Genomic DNA, 24,261 nt, shown 5'->3' with positions numbered 1-24,261 from the left:
CCAGCGCAACTGGGGTGTGCGTGTGCGTGTGTGTGTGTTTGCGTGCGTGCGCGCGCGCGTGCGTGCAGGGTGCTTGTTTTCCTGAGAAGAGTAAAGTGATCGCCACAAGACCATCACCGCTGCGGACTCGCAGTGGTCTGCTCCAAGCAGTGCAGAGCCGGCGTCTCTCCGAATTAGGAGGACGCCTCAGCCCAAGCCGGGAAGACGTCCCGCGTGCCCTGGAGGGCTGGGTAAGGCACGCCAGGGACACCACATTTCAGTCCTTAAAGAGAACGAGCTGTTCACCGCTTCCCTCGTAACTTCCAGACTGTATTGTGCCTGGAATTACCATGTTTTCCATGTAATTTTTTTAATGTTATAAACTACTTTAAGGAAAAGAGATAGTCAAGAAAATAAATGCTCATTTTGTTTTGGTGACACTCTCAGTTGTAAGAGCTAGCGAATAATAAATAGCCTTTCTGAAGGAAGCAGTTGTTTTAAATCAGGAAGCTCTAAATAGATGTAGCAACGAATTTTCAGCAACTTGCTCAACCTTTTTAATATTTCATCACAAAATCAAGAAATGTACACAGAATTCTTTACACTTATTTTACAGAGTAAAATAATAAGTTTCTTACAGGCATAAATCCTGAAAATGCAAAAAGGATTATTCAGTATAAATACAATGAAGAGAAAGTAAGGATCAGACTGATATTACCATCTGGACCACAGTAATTTACACAGAATAAGATGTACATTCGTTTTAGGTTTTCCAGAGTTCATTTGGTTTGGCTTGTTTCCACAGAGAGGATACCATACTGAGATCTCCTCTTTGAAGAAAGTAACCTGACCTTTGTGGTAACTTGTGTGTGTAGGAACACATCTATCCTAGCGTGAGCTGCACCTGAAGTGGTTAGTCCCACTTACTTCCTATCCTTCTAACTTGAACCAAGCCAAACCAGATCAATGGGATCCAGCTACAGATAATATAGTTAGAAATAATAACCCTGCTGAACAGAAACACTGCGTCTTAAAAAAAATCTAAACACCTTTTCTTCATATTCAGATTAAATTAAACCACCCAAGTAAAACAAATAATTCACATTCTTATCGGATTAAATGAAGTTTGATTTCAGGGACCTTTAAAGATTCGTCCTTTTCCTCCCTCAGAATCAGCAAAATTAGAAAATTTAGTCTACTTAAATCATACTGAGGTGAAAATTAAAGTTAAAAGTTGGAAAACAACAGTGAAATGCTCCCAAATCAGACATGATTGCATTCCAAAGCCAGATACTGGGGGAAAACACACACACACACACAAATTATTCAAGTTCAAATAGAAAAGAAATACTTATATGTAGAGGCATAAGTTTTTCTAATGTATTTACAATCAGTTTCATATACAATTTTTGACCTGATTATATATTACCCTAAAAGTGAAAAAAGTCACATTTTCCATATATAAAATAGTATTCAATTATTTAAAAATCCATACAAATCATATTTATAATTGTTTCTTGTTTAAGCTCTCATCATTGTCTTTTCTCTATTGTATTTTCGAATTACGCAAACAAGTTTGTGTATTATGACCAGTGTTTGTTAGGTATCAATGCTGAGTCTCAGATTTGTTGTCACTGAGTACAAGCGATGTGAAGTCTATGTGTGCTGGGACATACCATTCACCAAACTTCTCAGCTGTTTCACGACTGTCTCTATCAGCTTCTGTTTGTCTCGATCATTCTTTCTGAACTGAGCAAATATATTGTTCTTTTTGCTAGTATCCTTCATCCTAGGAATATATGTGAAAGAAGAAGCTTTAGTAAAAGTAATTTCCTATGCCGTCACAAATAAAATATCTTGGCATGCTCTGGATTATCTCACACTAATCCTATGCTTGAAAAATATAGTTCAAAGAAAATAGGTATTACTAATAATATTACAGAGATAGCAACTACACAAAAAATTAGCAGCTTTATTTTGCATTCTATATGAAGTGGTGTTTTTGCATTAGTATGTAAATCTAAAGCATAATAAGTTTGCTTATATCATACTATTTTCTAACATCATTTCATAAAGTATGCTAAAATACATACCCTCTATGGACTCTGCAAATTACATTCATAGCAAGACAAGGTGAAAGGAAAAATAACATTAGAAAATCAAAAGCAGCCATTTTTTTTTTTTGCCTCAGTGGTGTTTCATGCCATTGCAAAACAAGTTTACATTTATTTAAAACAGCTCCTTGTGTCCTCTCAAATCAAATACACCACATATTTTGAACTGCTGGGAAAATAATATACACTTTTAATTCAAAACTTGAAAAATTTAATAGTGATACTTGAAATATGATAGAGTGAAAAGAAAATCTGCCACATTATGAGAGGGAAAAGTAACACCTACACTGGTGTTATTTTAAATTGGAGAACGCATATCAGTAAATATTCTATTATTTCAGTTTTTATAATATTATTTTTTCAAAACACATACTTCTCTACCTGTAAAGATTCCAAGTCCATCACGGTAGGATTTAGACAGCACTGGTGGCAAACATTCCAATCCCTAGCCATGTTTTACAAAATGCCTTCTTTCCTGTGTTACAGTATTTTTAAAAAATAGTTCCGACCCTCACTTATCTTTAGTAAGCATATTTCCATAGCCAATTAAGCCTGCTATTGAAGATACAATAGGAAAATTCTTTTGTTCATATCAACATAAACAGCAATCTCATATATAAAACTACACTAATACTGAAGGTGAGAAAGAAAGAGGCTTATATTTTGGTCATTAAAAATGAACTGAGCTTTTAAGCTCCATACAGACATTTCTCTTTTGATAAAAATCTCTAGTTTTCAATTATTACTGAATCACAAAATGCTAAAATAGCATGACAAAAAGTTTCCAGAATATACTCACTTCTCCAAAAGAGTAAGGGCTGTGTTTGGATTTACCCGAAGGTACTTCGAAGCTGGCTGTCCATAATCAGCTAGGTAAGTAGACCAATCCCAAACCATGAACAGGTCAAGGAGCTGAGGAAGATGGGGGAAGATGTTAAACTGACTTGTGACTGTTTCTCCACAGCTTATATATAAAGTATATGCTACCCTTTTTCTATTTTAACGCAACCAACTTCTTGGATGCAACAGGATGGGAAAATTCATTTTTAAAACTTCATTAACAAAATTTTATAACCAACACAGTAGATAGTATCTTTTCACTTTTGGAATTACTAAAATTGTCTGGGGTTGCTTTTTTTTTAATTAACTACTTAATTGCATTTTCAAACAATTGTAAAATACTGAAAACATTGTTAATATAATTATATTAACACTTGTACTGATGTACAGAGATCAAATCTTTGCACATTATTCAGCTTATACTCAAATTTTATTAATAAGGGTTGGTGATACTAACCGAAGAATTTTAAAGAACTTAAATTGAACCCTTTTTCTTAGAGGTTAAGTATGTTTACCTTTCAAAGAAGCTGTTTGCACCTAGACTTTTCCCAAAGTAATTTAAACCGAAAAGCTCAGATAATCTCAATGAAGTACATTAAACAACCTCTGCTGGATTCTCCCCGGTGACAGATCCTCAGTTGTGTTATGAAATGAGGCCTTCAGGACTCAGCCTGTTAACTCTAGGCAATCATTTTGTATAAACAAACAACAACAAAAAAGAAACCCTCTTGTTTTCCGTGGTGTTTTAAAACTATGTGCTTTATACTCTCCAGTTAGAATTGTTGTCAAATATGGAAGTAATCTTTTAAAAGCAATGCCATGCCTAAACCAAAGCACCAAACTCCTTATCCAACTTTAAAACCCTAATCCCCTTTAAGCCATTTAAAACCAACTTCCTATTCCCATTTGAATTGTTTCAGAAAGCTAAATGCTTTACTTACTACCTTCCTTCAGTTTTTATATTATTCTTTCTTTTTGTTTTAGCTCACTTTAAAAGTAAGGGGTGTATTGGTTTTGCTTTCAAATGAAGGAAGAGGCATTTGTATTTACTCATAGGATATGTGAGCCAACCCACTGGCTCTGAGAGGGATAAAACTTCTGGGGTGGTTAAAACCTACAGGAAAGTTACAAGAAACTAGTTCTTTCTTAGGAAGATAATAGACTTGTCCGACTCTTTTCCCATCCAGTATACAGCTACTAATACAGACTTTCTTGTAAAAAGAGGAAAATTCTATAATGAAAATGTTAACTACTAATATTAAAAGCCACACTATTTTCTTTTGGACAACATTTTTGGCCACACCAAAAGTTAAAACACTGATACAGAAACTACACTGAGACAATATTAAAAGAATATACTCTCTGAAAAAGAAAAGGGAACGTATTTCAAGTTCTGTGTAATTTTGGACTCTTGCTTGCAACAAGTACATTTTCCCCTTCTTTCACAAGGAGGAAAAGTTACTTTCTACACTCTGCAGTGAAAATGTAAGTTGGTAGAACTTCTCTGGAATGTGAATTTGCAGTATGTCTTTAAGAACCTTATAAAAAGTGACCATTCTCTTTGACTCAGTAATCCTACTTCTAGGAATCCAACTTCAGGAAACAATAAAGGTAGACAAATTTATGAACAAATATATCAATCTCAAAAATGTTACCTGTGTTATCAAAAACTGAAGAAGAAGAAAAAACCATGAAAACAGTCTAAATCTCAGTATTAAGAGAATGGTTCACCCAGAAGGTGAATGTTATGTGGTTATTCAAACTGATGCACACACAGGATTTAAAATAGCTTGGGAAGGAGCTTATGATAAATGCTGCTACTAAAATTACATAAAAATCCATCAAAAGAGACTGGAAGAAAATATGAGAAAATGTTAAGAACTGGTTGTAATTTGGGTGGTGGGATAATGGGTAACTGTTACTGTTTCCTTTATTTTATTAATATCCCACAATGGACATGTATTAATTCTAGAGTTAGAAATGAGGCTTACATACATGTATATATCCATATTCTGATAAATTCAATAATGAATAGTCCTTACACAGTTGTTAATAAAAGCCTCATTCTGAAGGGGTCTTCTTTCAGGTAGACATAGGTATGTGTTTGCACAAGTGTGTGTGGGATGTGCACAGTCAGCAGAAAGTAACCCCTTAACGTACTGGCTGCAATTTCCCTTTCTTTCCAAAGGCATTAGCAACATGACCTTTGGGATTTGGAAGAGGAAGAGGCCTTAAAATAAAGGCTGATCTGCCCCCAAGTGGCAATGGAGGAGCCCATTTAATGAATTTAAAACCTACACCAACTTCAACTGTGAACACAGAACTGGTTCTTCTACAGCACAAAAATAGACTTTCCTAGATAAAGAAATATTATGCTTTTTTTTTTCACATATGGTCAGAGACATCCATATGTAAATTTCTTACAGCTAGAAATTACAGGAACCACAAAATTTAACCTACCTGGCCACCTATAGACAAGTCTAATCTACATGCTTTCAAATTTATACTAATACTTCATAGAAATACATAAAGTGCATAGTTAACTTGTAGATACCAATGGGAATCTGCATAAATTTGCACATTAATGGTTAAGGAATGCATTGCCAAGGTGGATAAAAGGGCTATGGATCTAGATAAGATGTACTTATTCGTTCCTCAAATATTGACCGCCCACCTACAACATGCTAGCTACTGTGCTAGGTATCAGAATATAGTACAGAATGAGACAAGTCCCTGTCCTCAAAAAGTTTCCACTGTAGGTGGGGAAAGTAGGGAGGCAGACACTTAATGAGGAAACAAGTACTATTTTGAGGTTAACATGAAGAAATGGTAAAGAAAAAAACTATTCACACAAAATCCTAGTAAGTTAAACTACAGTTAACACATGAGGAAGTAACTCTCAATCTAATATCAAGTAAGATAAAAACAGATTTATGTAGGAGCTGGTGACCACTTGCTCATTATTTTCAGCCCATGAAAGTGGCATCAACTTCAGCACCATTTCAGTGTCTATGTCCCAAAGGATACATGGATGTGGATGGAGAGGGAGACAGGGCCAGCAAGCATTCTGATCTCATATTCAGATTTCTCAATTCCGTGTGTGTAAGGATTTTTCAAATGCATAATACCACATTTCAATAAGCAAATAGAAATAAACTTCACAGAGCTGGGCAGGCAGACTCAGAAAGTGTGGCCAGCGGAGTGTAACCACTCAGTAGATATTCAAGAAACAGCTCCCTGATTGATGACACCAGACCACTATTCCAAGTTTACTGGGGAGTTTTTTCTTAGGCTTTGGGAGCATAACAGATCAGCTCCCTGCAGACAGCTCTGGTTTATGCTCTCTGAAAAAGGCCAAAGTTGGCCTGCAGGCAAACGAGGGCAAGTGAATGCAGTCAACCACTTCCTGCCACCTTTCCCAGGCTTTCACTGGGGCTTGACAAAGAGGACAGATTCCCTCTTGATAAGGCATTGGGCCTAATTAAGGTAAATGATCTTCCTAGAAAAAGAAGCACTAATATTTCTGAATGGCCTACCCATATCCCTCCATCCATAACAATTATAAGGTCCCTTTTCACTTTTTTTGGGGGGGGTAATTTGGTTTCTTTGTTTATTTTTAATGGAAGTACTGGGGATTGAACCCAGAACCTTGCGCATGCAAAGCATGAACTCTACCACTGAGCTATATTCTTCCCCTCCTTTTCCACTTTTTAAAGTAAAGTTCTATTGAAGCGAAAGATGTAATACAAAACTAGGATGTTATTACAGGGTCCTACCTAACACTCTGCCAGGCCAGATTTATGGACTGAGTCCATTGCTAACAGGCTGCTACCTATGCTTGCTTTGATCAAGAAGCACAATCCCTGGTCTTCGAGATGGTTTAAAAAGAACATGACTGCTCTGGAGCCAGTGTGACAGGAAGGGACGAGGGAACTGGAATGGCACCAGGTACAGCCACTGCCACTCGTCTTCACACAGTCACTGCCTTGGGGACTGTCTCTCACACTCGGTGAGGTTTCACAGGATATACTATGCCCTTAATATTAAAACCTAAAGTATGGAAAAGCCTCACTTCAACATCTCAAGTTTTGCTTCTTTCAGGTGGCAGTACACAAATAATACATTTGTTATTAATCACACAAAATCTCTCTGTCTTATAAATAAACTGTAAGACATGGCCTCAACAGGTGAATTTATTAGTTAACACATATACCTGAAATTCAAAGATGTAGATCAAACATGAACAAAAACAAAAATCTCCCCTAGATTATCCAAAAGCAATTTTACAATTACCTATTAAAGGATAAAGTCAGGCATATTATAATGAAAATTGGTATTAAGTTCTAAAAATGGGCTTATCCCAATAGTCAAGGAAAGTAATTCCACTTTAAATCCTTTTGGGAAGTAAGCAAAGTATGGATCACATAAAAATGAATAGTCAAATAGTGTGCCTGAGTTCTATTTCATCACGATTTGTAAGATTACCTCAAATTAGTAACCTGACTTTTTTTCACCAAGGATTCAAAAATACCCTTCATAACTAATCTGATAACACAGAGTGGGTTGATGCCAATTTTTTAAAGTGAGTTGTACTTCTCACTTCCTCAGCGTTCCCTGTGTGTGTCCAGCAAACAAAAAGATTCAGCTTAAGGCAAGAAATGGTTGCATGGGTGGTCCCATTTATATGCTCAAAATAGTTGAATCTCTTCGGAATCACTGAAGAATTCATCTGTGTCAATGCATTTAGCTTGCTGACAGTTTCCCATCCTAAGTCGCACTCTAAATCTACACCCAAGGAACCTGGGGTCTTAGACCTGTTGAGATCACTTTGTGCAAATAACACAATGAATCTAGGCCGACTTAAAACCATTCTGTGGAACTCTTCAAGTGACTTTTTGCCTTTGTAAAAGTGAACCCACAGTGCCAGGTCATTTTTTCCTTGAATCTGGTTTAGCTTTCATTGTTTTGGGTCTTTTGGGTTTTGCTTTTGAAGCACCTCAGGGGCAGTGACCCAAGACAGAAAATAAATAAAGTTAAGCCAACCTCAAGAGAAAAGCAATTGGGGATACCAGGTTTGCTTTTGTAAACGTGAACAGTGACCTGGGGGCTCAGGGTCAACCTCAGTCCCCCAAATTCCCTTTTCCAAACACCAAATCCACCTGGGGCCTCAGAGTTGCTTTGCAGATTCCAAAAGTAAACCAGGAGATCATTTTTCCTTTGCCTCCAAAAAACAAAGCCAAAGCAAGGGTTCCTAGAGTGCTTCAGAGATTTAAACAACAACAAAAATCCTCAACTAGAATGTAGCTTTAAGGAAGAAATATGAGTAATTAGGCACTGGAGATTCAAGAAAAATGGGTCTTACTAAATTAGCCACAATGTGGGGGAAATACAGGTCTTCTTTAAAAAAATAGATGCTGAAATCAAATGATGAGCTCCATATGCTTTTTAAAGCACTTAGCTTTACCCTCTTCCTAGCTATCTGAAAACATACGTGGAAGAGTCCACACGCAGCACGGAAGAGAATTTTAAGTAGCAGTTAGAGAGGGCTTGGGCAAAAACTGTGAAGAAGCAGTATTGTGCCTCCACCCACCTCACTTTTTGCCCTCAGGTGTTAACTACCCTCAGGCTGCCGTTTGGCTCTCTGATACACCTGACCCCTAATCCATGCCTGCCCTCTTCTAATGTCCCATCTGCCAAACCTGCTCTCAGCCAGCCTTTCCACTCCTACCGACGTGAGGACTGGGAATGAGCTCTGAGCACATTATGGCTTAAAGGCATTAGTCTCTTAAAGTCGCTTAATTCAGATGAACTGCACAGCAGAAGTAAAATGTTCTTAAAGAACTGTTGGTGATGAGCTATGTAGTAGTCCTAAATAACTACTAGGTGAGTTTGGAATCTGGGGGAAAAAAAGAGGCAAAAAGAATTTACAGCATCAGATTTATACACATCCATATTTGCTTTGTCTTGAACTTCTTGGTCACTATCATGGTTAAAATGGCATTCAGATATATATGTATGATTTTATGTAGCTTATTTATTAAAATTAATTTTATCAAGCAATACATGGCTAATAATCAAATGGGGCACATCATGAAAATGAACAGTCCACTGCCCCACCCTTCCCATTCTCAGAAGCAATCATGTCACCTTCTGTTTTAATGCTGGTGATCATCTCAATATTTCTAAATATGCTTATTTTTCTAGTTTTTATTGATCATCTTGCAGCTGTCTGTATGAGGGTTTACCTTACTTCCACTACCTTCCTATTTTGGTAGTTATCACATTTTTTCCTCTATTTTTGCTTTCATAATTTTAATGTAATTAAACTTCTATTTCTTGTTGTATCACCTTAAAATTTTTAAACTGTTTTGAGATGTATTTCACATACTGTCCAATTCATTTACTTATGTATACAAATCAATGGTCTTGAGTATATTCACAGAGTTCTGCAACCATCTCAATCAACTTGAGAACATTTGTATCACCCCAAAGAATCCCCCATACCCCTCAGCAGTCACTCTCCAAATGGGAGTCACATAACATGTGGTCTTTTGTGTCTGGCTTCTTTCACTTAGCACCATGTTTTCAAGGGTCACCCATGTTGTAGCAGGTGTTGGTACTTCATTTCTCTTTATTGCCAAGTAAGATTCCATTGTATGGATGTATCACATTTGCTTATCCATTCAACAGTTAGCGGACATTTGGGTTCTTCCCATTTGGGGGCTATTATGAATAATACTGATATGAACAAGTTTTTGTGTGGACATGCGTTATTTCCTCTGTAATATTAGCACCTTATATACTTGAGTTTTAAATAATTCTTTCGGCAATTTGGGTTTAAAATATTTACATTGTGTATTTAAGCCCAAATGACAAACAGATATTTAACTAAAGTTTCCTAAAAGTTTTTGAATGCAGGAAGTTATGAATGCAGGAAGATATCAGTAAATTATTATCAAGAATTTTTTTAGCCTCTATTTCTGAAAAACAAAAACCCTTACAATTATCCAAACAGGAAGGAACATTTCAGATAGTTTGCTCAAGTAGATTTAACTCAAATAGCTGAGAGTGATTTTGGGTTTTATCATACCTTTACATATATATGTGATTTGTTTTTCCTCAGTTATGAGTGTACCTGGTACAACTGCCTCATATTGTAAGGCAGGTCACACATTGAGTGACAGCACTTATCTAATTACCCAAACCAGAAATTCGGATTCAGTCCGTTTTGACTCCTCTCTCTCACAATTCCTGTATCTAACTTATTGCCAAATTTAACCTCCTGAATACTTCCTGAATTCACTGGCCACCTACTTTCCACCCCCTGCTACTACTACTGCTACTGTCCTAGATCAGATCGCATGCTCTCTCCCCCTGGGGCCTTTGGTCTTGCCTATCCCCTCTGCCTCTCCCTTCTAATACCCCAGATCTCCACAGGGCTGCCAGAGAAATGCAGCTAAAATACAAATCTGATCACACCATTCACTTGCTTAAAATCTTCAATGGCTTCCCAGCTCCCACAAGATAAAGTTCAAGCTCTTTAACATGACATGCAAAGTCATGTTAAGGTCACCTTTTGGCTTCCTTTCCTGCCTTGGAATTTAAGCTCCTAAAGGAGGAACTACTCAGTTCTCTAACAAGCCATGATGACTTCCCCTAACCATGACATTATCATTTTCTTCTCTTCTGAGTCACCTTCCCTTCCTTCGTCACTCAGGTAACTCTTACTTATTCCATAAAATTTAAGTCTGCATTCATCTCTCTCAGGAAGCCTCCCAGACCACCTTGGCTGGGTTAGCTGTTTCTCTTTCATGTGTCCTCATAGCACCCTCCACAAATCTCTAGTGCAGTATTTTTCACAGTATGTTGGTATCATAGTTAATATGTCTGTCCACCCACTAAAGAATCAAATTTCAATGATTCCTTTTGTAGTCCAGATGATTCATGGCTACCTCAGCCCTGTCTCTTTCCAACATGCCAAGAACTGAAGTGCCTCTTCTTTCTTCCTAATAATGTACTTTGTAAGTGCCTCAAAGCTGGTGACTTGCTTTGCTTAATATCTATATCTTCACATTTGGTCCAATACCTGGTATATGGTTAGAACCAAGTAAATGTATGTTGAGATGAGCTGCAAATGTTACCTTTTGACACAGAATTTTATGTCTACAGTGCACTCACATCATATATACTAATCAGATAGCTATGTTATCATTTACTTTACATGTAAACTATTTATGATCAAAGTATCTCTGAATTTTTAGTAATGTCTTATAATTATTCTGAAAGCCAGACTAGTCTATTTATGGACTGATTTAAATTGTACTATAGAGTGTACTAAAATATTTCATAACCAAAGTTCTGCTCCTGAGGTTACCTTTTGTAAACTTACCACTGATGCCCCCATTAAACATGTTAAATAAACATTCCCAGGTCATACATTTAATTTTCTGTCCAGATTCATTACATCATCTGCCACATTTATATAACGGGTGGTTATGTAATGAATTTTTCACCAATGAAGCTCAGACTTCCAATACTAAAGAAATTAAGCCTTGGAACTCATGATGAGAGGTGTTCACCAGACTTTCAATTCTCTCTGATGAGTCATTTTGCTTCACTGAATCCATGAAGAAACAAGATCTGCTTGTATGAACTGACTTTGGAAGAACTCAAATAACAAAGGAAAACAATATGGATTAGTCAAAGAAGAAAAATTGTATACAAATGTGTCTTTACTCCAGGATACAATAGTTGCTCAAATGAGGGACGCTAGACTAGACTAGGGTTTCTCTACGCGCTCCTTTAGAGTGCAGTCGTTAAGAAGAACAAGGGGGAAGGGTATAGCCACCTTTTAAAGTCTAAGTGGATATTCCTCTCCTCTCTTCTCCCCAAGGTTGTGATTTAAAATAATGCAAATGAAAATCTGCAGACTCTAATAGCTGGATTAACTTAGTATTGAATAAAATTAGTCCCATATGTTTTACTCTAAAATTTTGGCAAGTCGAGTAATATTTATTATTTATAATTTGTCATTAGTAATAAACACTGACTTGTGGCTTTTGAAAAAAACAAAACTAAACTAAAATTAACACTGAATACATCAGGCCTCAAGGCATCTTATCATTCTATTCCTTACATCCTATGATATAACACAGAGAACTATGTTCAATACTTTGTAATAACCTACAATGAGAAAGAATATACAAAAGAATATATATGTATGACTGAATCACTATGCTGTACACCAGAAATTAACACAATACTGTAAATAACTGTACTTCAATTAAAAAATCACTTAATTAAAAAATAAACAAAAGACAATTGCTTCAAATGAAAAAAAAAAATGGAACTCAGACCATTTGAAATAAATGAGATGTACCATGACCATTAAATCCGGCCTTAGGAGGAAAAGGGGGATGGTTTTTATGGTAATACCCTAGCAGGCAGTGACAAAAGCAGAAACCTCAGTTCTAGTGCTTGCAAGAAATTTTTGGTGAAGTGGGAACATGAATTTCAGATGCATATCTCATTTGTTCAGCTTTCTAGAGATAAGGTCTCAGTTTTATGACCTAGAATATAAATACTGACCATTTACCATTTTGCCTTGGATTCCCAAAGAACGCAGGGTTAGCTAGACTACCATACTTAGCATGATGGAAATAAGGAAAAAAGGATCTTTGTGGTCTCTGTTAAAGACAAAGAATACTACATTACCTTGGGAAGTATTTGTATTTAAGGGGGCTTGTGTCCTCATACTTTTTTTTTCCAAATTTTAGATTTTGTAATCTTTACTCAAACAACTAAAAAAGGTATGTATTTTTTACTTTTCTAAATCAAAAAGGCCCTTACTTCCCTTATGTCAGATAATTTCTTAACCCCTAATTATAAAAACCTGATTGTATATGTAATTACTTTTTGTCAGGTATAATTATTTGCTCAATAAACATGTTAGAACACTTGCTGCTTAGTGTGTCCGCTTTAACAGATAAATTTCGCTTTTCCATAGCCTCAAGGCATAATTAAATATGAAAAAAGCGGGGGGCGGGGGAGCAGTTATCAAACTACACTGAAGCTGATTTAGGAAGGTAGGAATACATACAGGGCAAGTAGTCATGGCTTTACTCTGGTACCTGATGCTTGCCTGAGTGTTCAGTTACAGATTTCTGGGATGGAGTAACCCTGACACTACTGTGACGTGAACTTCAAAATGGGCAACAGACAAACTTTAACTTGCAGCTCAGTTAAGAAGCAACTACTGGTAAATAGCTACTGGCATCTTACCTTTACTACAGGTTATAGCAGTAGAATACAAAATGAAAAACTAAATAAAAACAGCAGGGGAAGGACTTACTTTCTTGGGAAGGTAAATGCAGCCAGTGGAATTAAACGGATTGTGATCTAAGTCCTACAACGCTTGCGTGATGTGAATCTGCACTATGGGATTGCAAAAAGAAATCCCTACCTGACCTCTGGATAACCTAAACAGGAAATTAGGACATTTCTAAGCAAAATAGGCTGTGTCATCCTGTTAAGATAATTGTTTCCATTGACACTCTGCATAAACATCTTACACAGGGCCATCAGAAAAAATTCAAGCCATAGCGTCTCTTCTTTGTAATACATAAAACGGCGCCTGGCCCAGTGCCCTCAACTCAGTTGAGGAGGTAAAGTTTGTTGATAATTAGGAAGACAAAGAAGGGGAAAAAGGGATAACAAACAGGTAAGAAAGTTGGAAGCATTCTTTAAGTATTTACAGAGACGTTGCAAATAAATTAATATTTTTTAAAAGGAATTTAATTCTTAACAAGAATCTGGGTTAATTAAGAGAGTACACGATTTTAAGGAAAGATTCAACAAACACTGCAACTTAAAATGAGTTGGCTTTTTTTTCCCCAGAATAATTTTAAAACATCTGACATTTGGTTACAGTGTTTTAGAATGTTAGAAATCGGTACCATTTGGTTGGGAAAAATCAAGCTCCTCCAAAGTCTCACATAATCAATACCCTATAATACGATGTTTATCTGATTATATTTCACTTGGATAAGAAGTGCTGTTTCTTTTGACACCAATAGAGTATTTATGTCTATACCTTATTAAATTCCCTCCCTACTCAGTTTTTTTTTTTAAATCAAGCTTTCATTTTGAATTAATCATGTAAGAGAGTTACAAACTCTGGGTCTCAACTTCCTCTTCTGTAAAATGAAGGGACTATGTTTTCAACTGACAAGCACTCTCTTTGACATTAGCAATGAAAAGATAATGATAACCCAGTCTTTGGATTCAAGGAGTTCATAAGTGTAATGGAAGAGATTCATACAAACATAATTATGAATTAACATGCTAATCACACTGATAGAGCTGTGTATAGGTTATTATCATTAGAGCCTTCCATCTTGTTTGGGGGGATGAGAAGTAAACCCAAGAAGGTATCTTAGATGGTACCCAAACTGAGTCTAATAAAGGAGTTAATCAAGTGAAAGGTGGTAGTTTTTCAAGCAGATGGAACAACATGAGAAAGGTGAAAAGATAAGAAACAGTTGTGCTTATGAGTGTCATGCACTTTAGTGCTGCTGAACTGAAATATAAGTAAGGGAGTAGGTAGTACAATACAGGCTGGAGAAGAGGCCAGGGGTCAGGTCATAAACAGCCATACATGCCTTGTTTAGGAACTCTGGGTAGCCACTGAAAGGCTTTAAACGAGGGAGCTGACACAGTCAGATTCTACACTTAGGTAGGTAACTCCAGCAGCTTCATGAAGAACGGATTTGAGGAGTAAAAATGAAAGGCATAAAAAATAATTAGGAGATTGTTTTGATAACCTTGAAATACAACAGAACAGATAAGTAGTAACTGGGATAGTGATAAGACGATGGATAGGTAGCAGGCAGGTAGTTAAGATGAAAAGGATGGGTTTGAGAAATATTTAGGAGGAAAAGTCCCTGCAACTGCAACAGGATATGTATTTAAGGCATACAGCATTTGTGCCAGAGATACGATGAACATGGATGAGTTCACCCAGGTAAGGTGTATAAAGAGCAGTGTCCTAAGAACAGAAGCCTCAGGGACACCAAATTTAGCGAAAAGAAAAGAAAGCCACAAAAGAGACAGAAAAAAAATGTTAAGAGAGTACAGCCTTTGAAGAAGAAAGAATTTTAGAGAGGATGTGATCAACATTACCAAACGCAGCAGGAAGAACCAGTTGGTTAAGGGCTGTAAAGGTCTACTGATCTTCCCTGGTGACCTAAGTGAATACTGTTTTAGCAGTGCAGCAAAGCAGGTAATGGTGGATTGAGGAATGAACGAGAGATGACGAAATAAGGACACAATTCCTTCTAAATCATTCTTTCAAGGAATCTGGATGCAAAAGAGAGAAAAAATAGATTGGAAATAGCTGGAATGAGAATAGAGAAGACACTCTCATTCTCTCTTTCCTTCTCTAAGATAGGAGAGATGGAACATGTTTTTAGGCTAAGATAGTTAGGAAAAGGATAAAGCAGAGGAAAGGTAGATGAGTCATGAAACAAAGTCCCATAGAAAAGATGGCGTTAAGGGCATAGGAAGATGAAAGACCTTTGAATAAGATGGCAACCCATCATCTGAGTCCAAAGGGAGGGAAATGAGGATGAGTGTGAATATAGATAAATTGACCGCAAAAGCAACAACTAGAGATTAATGGTGACAGAGAGCAATGAAGGAGGTTTAAAGGGACTGGAACTTTCACTCAAGAGTGGAAAAACAACAGGTCTATATGTAGAAATGGGAGACTAGAAGAACAATCTCTCATTCACACTGTGCAGTCTGTGAAAGAATGCATGGGTACCACTAGAGAGGGCTGCAGGGTGAGCAGTACACTCAGAACTCAATGACAAGGAGGCAAAGAAAACAGTCTACCCCACAGTAAAAGTTGTAGGGTCACTTACGTTGGCTAAGAGGGCTAGAAGAAGTGAAAAGGTACAGAGTAAATGAAACAATGAGGGGAAAAGGTTGGGAGGTAGGAAGCAGTGGAGAAAGCAGGTGGAAAGAGTAGGGAGAAAGCAGGTGGAAAGAGTACGGAGAAAGTATGTAACTTTATTCAGTAATCAAATATTTAATCTTCTAGAAGGTGGGATGCATGGCTGGGAAGTGCCAGAAATGACAATGTCTGACCAGGCCTCAGGAAGAAATGGTGAAGGCTGCCATGAGGTTTGCAAAAGGGCAGAGAGGCTCTGTTTGAATGCGGGTGATCTCAAGGGATCTGGAGCAGCAGATGGTTAAGGTGAGAGCTTCCAGGAGGTTTGGTTAGATTTTCTGAAGTCCCTTCTAATTCTCAAGTTTTAGGATTTCATGACCATGAAAATCATTGAATCACAGACTGAAGGTAATTGGAAGATGATCTGACATTTAAGAAAACACAAAAGAGTCAAAGAAAAAAGAACTATAAATTGTAAAACACTCTAGGGACTAAACTGTCACTTAACATTAAGTACTAAGCGTTATAATGTACACTTAAGAAGGAAGTTCAGGCAAAAATACTATAAATGATTAATTCTCAAGTCAAATAATCCCTTCAGCAATCTCATCATTTCAATATATATTAGTAAAAACTTTCATCATGACTATATATCCACTTGGCTCTTAAGAAGTCACTACTGACTAAAAGACTAATCTAAATTTATTTTAGTATATGTTTTTATAAATATATGAGTAGAATGTATCCTTTCCAAGTGCTAGCTGAATGTTAGCAGTGTCGAGTTCCACCAGTCATCTAAATTGGAGGATGGGGGGCTCTACAGGCAGCTGAGAGCTTCTGAAAGTTTGGAATATGTACATATACCTCCTTTTGGGGGTATGTTTGTTCCCACTTTCTAGCCAAATTATGAGTCCTTCATGGGAAGTGTAATATCTCTTACTTCTCCCTTAGGGTATTCAGTAAAAGCTTGTTGAACTAAACTAAATTATATTTCATAGAACATTCTGTGACAAAACATAGCCACAAAGGAAAAGCGACAGATTAACACACAAAAGCTTCTAATTTAAACCACTGGAAAAGTTTTGTACAAATATGTGCAAATATGTGCAGACCCTGGGACTCCTCCATACATAGATTAACTGCAGTGATTCCTGATAGTCTTTACACAGAGTTCACTAATCACCTGTTAACTTTTCATTTCTACTTCAGATCATTAATCATATTTGTGTACAACTTTTCACTTGAACATTTCATTCCAGTGACTTAGAGACTTTTCTATGTTTTATAAAAGGAGAAACTGAGTTTCAGAGAGATTAAGTGCCTTGTTCAAATTTATGTGTAAAGTAAGTAGGATTAGAAACTAATTTCCTCAGTTTATAAATTAAGATGGCTTGGCGAGAGGGAGGGAGGGAGGAATGAACAACAGATGGAGCACAAGGGATTTTTAGGGCAATGAAGTTATTCTGTATGATACTATAGTGGTGGCTATATGTCATTATGCATTTGTCAAAACCCACAGAATGTACAACATCAAGAGTGAACCCTAATGTAAACTATGGGCTTTGGTAATAATGTGCCCATGTTGATTCATCAACTGTACCAAATACGCCACACTGATGAGGGATGTTGAGGGTAGGGGAGTATATATGTGTGGGTGGGGAGGGCTATGTGGGAACTCTGTATTTTCTGCTCAATTCTGCTGTGAGCCTGAAATTGCTCTTAAAAAACAGCCTATTAGTGGAAAACAAAATAATTGCTTAATTTACACAAGATTTCCTTTTATTTGTATGTATAACCTATCTGCTTTTAAAAAGAATGCAAATACTATTATATATAAAATAGATAAACAACAAGGTCCTACTGTATAGCCCAGGGAACTGAATTCAATATCTTGTAATAACCTATAGTGAAAAAGAATACATTTATATAATATATATGTGACTGAATCACTATGCTGTACACAAGAAACTAATACAACATTGTAAATCAACTATATACTTCAATTTAAAAAAAGAATGCTTGGTACAGTTTTTCAGAACAGTGCTGTAAGATTCACAGTGGATATAGCAAATATAGTATGGGCAATTTAGGGTAATTATGTTTTATATAGCAAAAAGAACGTAACAGTGAATATAGTGTTTCTGGTTATAATACTCATTAGTATGTGAAACAAACAGTCTATTATTGCTATTTTTCTGACAAAGCATTTAAATATTTAAACTTCTCAAAAATTACCCTACCAACTCAAAGAAATCTGTAATAAAAAGAGAAACATTTTTATTCAATAAAACTTATTAGAGAAAAATATTATTTCTTATAAATGAATAATTGGAATTTTGGTAAAAATATGAATTAATTTTGAGAGGAAGGATAAAGTTCCCTTTTGGAAAGTGCCAAATACTGAGTTTATATCAAATAATTAGTTTAATGTATGTATAATATTTATCAAAGCCAGAATATCACTATCCTTTATTGATGGTAGACTATTCTAAAAATTCCAACCTATCCCTTTCAGTGAAAAAAAAAAAAAAAAACACACAAAACAGCAAGAGTATTAATGATTAAAAACATTTAAATTTGGGACTACCTCTCTTTACATTATGCACTGGCTTATAATTCCCATTCTACGGAAACAAAGATTCACTCCTTGTGTAACACACTGAAAATTTACCTGAAAATTAATCATAGTATAATACTTACAAATAAGGAGTATTTCATATTTGCCTCAAATGCACAATTAAATAATTTTCCCCCTAAATCTGTTAATTTTGTTTGTTGTCAAATTGCTAACTTAAATATTTCTCTTAAAAATAATTCTGATTGGTATAATCTTTTGAGCATTATTTTGGCAGTATCCAGTAATTTCACTTCTAAAGGCCTGTGGAAATACTTTCACTACTGCTCAATATACATCCTAGAAATATTAACTGCAGCATTATTTATATGTAGAAAAACTGGAGACTACATTATGTCCAACAAAAGAGGACTTTAATAAATTATGGTATATTCATACTATAGAACATTATGAAAAAATGAAAAAGAATAAAGCTGATCCATAATTACCAATATCAGATCATGTACTACTGCATGAAAAATGTAAATTATAGTATGTATGATCCATTTCCCCCCCAAAGCAAAGAACTCTACATGGGTGCATATGAGTGGGTGCATGTGTGTGTGTTTAAATGTATATTTTAAAAGGTCTACAGGGAAACACACTGATTATTCTGACAGACTGAAGAAGAGGAAAAAATGAGAGCTTTATTTTTATATACTTCTACATGTTTGACTTTTTGTGTTTTAAAGAGGGTTCATGCAATGTTAATTTACTGTTTGTAATAACTGTAGATAACTATACAAAAAATTACCGCTGGGTAAAGTGTACCTAGGACTTCTCTCAATCGTATTTGTAACTTCTTGTGAATCTGTAGTTACTTTAAAAAAACAACTGTGAGCATGTACCATTTTTGTAATTACTATGGTGTCTGTATGACTTTTTCTCCTGGTTTTCAATAAATTGTTTAGAAGACAATTTTCCAAACTACTAAACAGCTCTAACCTTTACCCTTAAAATAATCACAAAAATCTATTAGTTCAAAATTTATATCAATAACTGAAGGTATGAGCATAAATTACATACTTAGTTAAGCACATAAGCTGTAAGGCACCAAAATTATGACACTGGAACACAAAAGGACAAAAAGGCAAAAGTCATTTACGTACAGCCTAATCCTTTATAATCTAAGCTCTCCCAAAGGGCAGCATACTTTCCTAATATCTGGACCTTAAAGGTAAACTTTGTGAGATGTCTGATCTTGTTATATTCAGGAATAAACCTCAAAACATCTTCCTTTAATTCTTTGGCACTTCAAATGAATTTAGGATTGTCTAAGGAAAAAATGCTTGCTGGAGGAGCTGTGTGAACAAGCTTGTTGTCCTGCTACTGTATCTAGTCAAGCATTTGGATACTACAACTTTGGCAAATCCCATTAATACTTTAAGAAGTCAAAGACTTTAAAACTTCTAAAGAAAGTTCCTGTGAAGTAGTCACAGGGGCAAGTTTAAGCAAGCAGAGTGTGTATGCAATATAGTAACAAATACAATGCAAACAAAAGAAGATTTGTTTAATTATAGTGGAAATAATTGTTATTTAAAAGTGCCTTCTTCCTCATCATAAAAGAATAAACTGGACTAGTGGCAAAAGAATTGTATGTTATGATGCCTTAAGATTAGTAATAGAAGACAGAGATTTCAAAGTCAAGTTTTGGCAGACGCCCAGTCTCCAAGGCAAGAATTATGGCCTAACAATTCCTTCATAACTTCTATGGCTTGTTTATGTCCCTTTAGTTAGAACCCAAAGTTGTTCAGTTTGAGTTAAATACAAGTATATATTTATCAGGGTTCTAGTATCTTTCTACGGTGAAGTGTATCTTTTCCTAAATTTTATAACCATTTGGGGATAGGTTAGAGAGAGACTGTCAGACAATGTATAAAAGAGTAGAAGAAATTAGTATGGAGGATAATGAGATCAGGAGGTGGGTTCCCGGGGTACTTCCCTTATTATGCAATGTTGCTGGAAGGAACTATGCTCCTCATAGTTGACCATGACATAGATTTGGCACACCAGCCTTGCCATCACCCTGATGAAATAGGGTATGTACAAAGAGATGGTAAGTGCTTACTCAATCAACTAATGACACCTGCAATGCAAGCTTCACACAATTCACTAATTTTCCCAACAAATTAAGCATGCCATGAAAAAGTTCTCTCCCAGAAGCAAACTATACACCACCTTTCCTCACAGATTTCATTAAATCATTAAAATATATAGTTGAAATAGTTCAGGAAACAGTTTCCCAACATCACACAGTAGCTATTAAGAGAAGCAGGAATCCATCCTTTTTCCTGATTTCCTACACAACAGTGTCCTCCTCAATACACCATTTGGATTTTTCAGTGGCTTTCTTTTTACACCGCTTAATTTCCATCCTTGTAGCCAAGATATCTTTCTGAATCTAATGGTCTTTATCTTCCACTTTATCTTCTTTGATACCAACTAACTCATCTCTCAAATTGTCTACTGTTCAATTCTGTTTCCCCAGTAGCTGACCACAGAAGGCACTCAATAAATATTTGATGAATAAATGAATTACTAAATGAAGCAATAAATGAAAATCCATACATATGTAATGCCTTTTACTACAAACAGCTTTAGGGTTCCACTAACAAATAATTTATTTATACACTGTCTTGTTCCAAAGGTGTTTTAAGGCTACTTACAAAAATATATGCAAGATAAATACAATTTAATAACTGAGAAAAGTCAGGGCCAAGAGAAAGTGAAGGTAAGAGAGAAGATAAGGTTATTATATGAAATGCATGTGACGGTTTTCTATATAGCTGAGTATTCTAGCTCCATAATAACGAAGAAAATACAATTAGTTAGATAACTCCTGATATTTCTGAGATAAGAACAAACCAGTTTCTCTGAATAAATTCAACTATTCTAATACTGAAAACAGAAACTTCTGAGTTCCCATGAGGAAGCCACAGTGAAATACAGTGAACCACGGCATCAGTAATTAAGTAACAGCAATCAACCATCTGTACCCTAGGCTACCAAAATAACCATCTAACTATTCTTCCTAATTCCATTTTTGCTCCTTTTCAATCTATTCTCCTCAGAACAGCTAGTGTAATCTTTTAAAAATGCAAACCAGAGGACGATACTAATCGCCTAAAACCCTTAAACGGTTGCCCATCAAACTTAACAAGGCCCTCACAGTCCTGACTTGGCTCTGATTACCTTCCCAATTTCATTTGCACCTCTCTCCCCCTTGCTCACTGCACTACAGCCATACTTTCCCTTCCTTGACAGCACTTTAGGACTTTGCGCTTGTTCTTCCCTCTGCCTGGAATACTATTACTTCCCCATATCTCCCAATTTCATTAGGGTATCTATTCCTTAAAGAGGTTTACATCGACAACCCAATCTGAAGTGGTCCACCTAACTTACAGTTACTAGTCATGTTAACCTGTTTTTTTTTTAACTCACAGGATTTAAATGTATTTGAAATTCTGTTTAAAGCCTTTTGAAATTATCATTGTTTCTTGTGGATCTCCCTCCAACAAACCAAGTTATGAGAGCAAGGATCTTGTTCCCAACTGTTTCCTGAACACTTAAAACAGTCCCCAGAGCAGGTGCTCAAATATTTAATAAATAAAGACATATCCAGAAATGGGATAGCTTTTGGTGATCTGGCTTCATCTGGAAAGCTTTCAGTTTCCCTAGAGCAGTGGTGGTTAGGTAACTGTTGTTAGGTCATATATGATGCCTTTGAGAGTCTGTTGAAAACACTGTATGTACCCTCTTCTCAGAAATATGTACATGCAGACAAAATTTTGCATAAACTTCCTAAAACCAATCCATGACCCCCAGGTTAGAATCCCTGATCTAAAAACATGTAAGGACCTTTATGCAATGCAATTTATGTTATAACCAATTCCTGCCCATGGAGTTCAACGTTGAGGGAATAAAAAAGTTAATAAAAAGCTGCAAATCATTCCTAACAGATTTCTCTACAAGGTGGTAGAATATAAAAGTAGTCAAATGAGTAATAGTCATGGCTAAGGGCTGCCTAGCACTCATGTAGCACTTTGTATTGAGAAGCCCAGATTTGGAATTCATCATGAAAGAAAATGGCATATATGTTGATGACACATTAAGTAAGAAAACAGACCTGTGAAGGGAGGAGTGGTTTTATGGGGTTGCCTCATATATTATATGCCTAAAAAATGGCAATATAATATACTCTTGCTCCAACTATATGAGGTCAGACTGGATCAGGATATGGAAAGCCAAGTTCCAAGAACTGAAAAAGTAAAACAACAACAACAACAACAACAAAAACCTAAAAACAATTAGCTTAATATTCAGAATGATCCATGGACTCTTCTGGGAAGCAGAGAATCTTCCCTGGGTACCATTAATAAAAAGATGCATGTGTAGGGTCACAAAATGACTTTTAAAAAATATATTCTTCAAATTATGTCAGATCAAAGAAGTGATAGAAGGTAAAAGAGTTTATTTAGGTGTACCACCCCTCATTTGCCTGCTGGGGAGGACTTGGTGACAGGTAAAAGAGACCAACTGAACAAAGCAGCCTTTGTTTCCCTATCCCTTCTCTTTTCGTATCTGAAGGTGCTTATAGCTAAGAACGTGTAAAGTAAACCATCTGTGCAAAAACTTGTTATAAGTTCTAAAGGACTTAGAAGTTTTTTCATCACTTTTAGTACTACTAAATAGTAACACTATTTTCTTTGTGGAAGTTTTGTCTTTGTTTTAAGCTTCTTATTTTGGGAAGTATTAGATTTTCTGTCTTCAGGAAAGGTACAATTATCTTGAAAAAAAATCACTTCAAATGCATTTGATACTAGGAGACACTTTACAACAAACAAAATACAGAACTTACCGTGATCATCTTATCAAAACATGACTCTTTCAAAATTTTCTCATCTCATTTACAGTGTATTAGTAAGTGGGGCAGGTGGTGGGGGGAAAGGTAATGAATATATTCTTTATTTCTCTCCAAGTAGGCATACTGTGGCTCAATAACAATAGCCCTGGTGATTCACTAAGGAATCTGACAACTGTTAGGATCTGAACTCCCTATGAGCTGGTATTTTAATTTCCCACTTAAATCTCTTCATTCTTCACAAGCAATCCTGTGTTACCGTTTCATGCTTCTTAAAAACAAGTTATTCTGTATGACTGACTGACTGGTTTACTGATTCTAAGTAGCATTAATCCTCTAGTAATTATCATCCTTCATAAAATCATCTGAATGTTTTTAAAAAAGGAAGTTCAACAAATTATTTTTGAAAACTTTCTATTATTTTTCATCATTTTTGTATTTTTACATCTTAATATTTAAATTTCATCTATCTACTGAAAGGATTACCTATTTGCTATCACAGTCCTCTGTTTTAACATAGTTTAAAGAATCCACAGATTAACGCAATGCTGTAGTGGCTCAGGTAAATCAGTGTTTTCAAACTGTGTGCCACTGAATACTGCTTTGTAGGACAGTAAGAGATTTTCATATGTGAAAAGTCTTCAGTCCTGGGGGGAGGGTATAGCTCCATGGTAGAGTGCATGCTCAGCATGCGTGAGGTCATGGGTTCGATCCTCAGTACCTCCAGTTAAATAAAAAGAAAGAAAGAAACCTAATTACTTGCCCCCCAAAACAACAACAACAAAAGTCTTCCATACTCAGACAGGTTTGAGGGCGAGGAGGGATATACCTTTACTACAGGACTTCTCAAAGTCTTTAGTGTGCTAATGAAATTATGAATTTACAAGAGAGGGACACAATA

General features: G+C 36.0%; 1 protein-coding gene across 2 annotated transcripts in view; it reads right to left on the bottom strand.

Moving 5' to 3' along the window:
• Positions 1 to 509: 509 nt before the first annotated feature.
• Positions 510 to 24,261, bottom strand: part of EXOC6 (exocyst complex component 6) — a 181,479-nt gene continuing 157,727 nt past the window's right edge. For both annotated transcript variants that reach the window (XM_072971615.1, XM_072971616.1), the window contains exons 21-22: positions 2,893 to 3,005; positions 510 to 1,768 (exon numbers count right to left, since the gene is read on the bottom strand). In XM_072971615.1, the coding sequence (XP_072827716.1) occupies positions 1,636 to 1,768; positions 2,893 to 3,005 (246 nt within the window). In that variant the 3' untranslated portion in view covers positions 510 to 1,635. The remainder of the gene's footprint in view (positions 1,769 to 2,892; positions 3,006 to 24,261) is intronic.

This window comes from Vicugna pacos, chromosome 11, assembly GCF_048564905.1.
Source record: "Vicugna pacos chromosome 11, VicPac4, whole genome shotgun sequence".
In the NCBI taxonomy this organism is placed as follows: domain Eukaryota; kingdom Metazoa; phylum Chordata; class Mammalia; order Artiodactyla; family Camelidae; genus Vicugna; species Vicugna pacos.
Note: the sequence above shows the minus strand (reverse complement) of the source record. Positions and strands in the feature narration are given on the sequence as shown.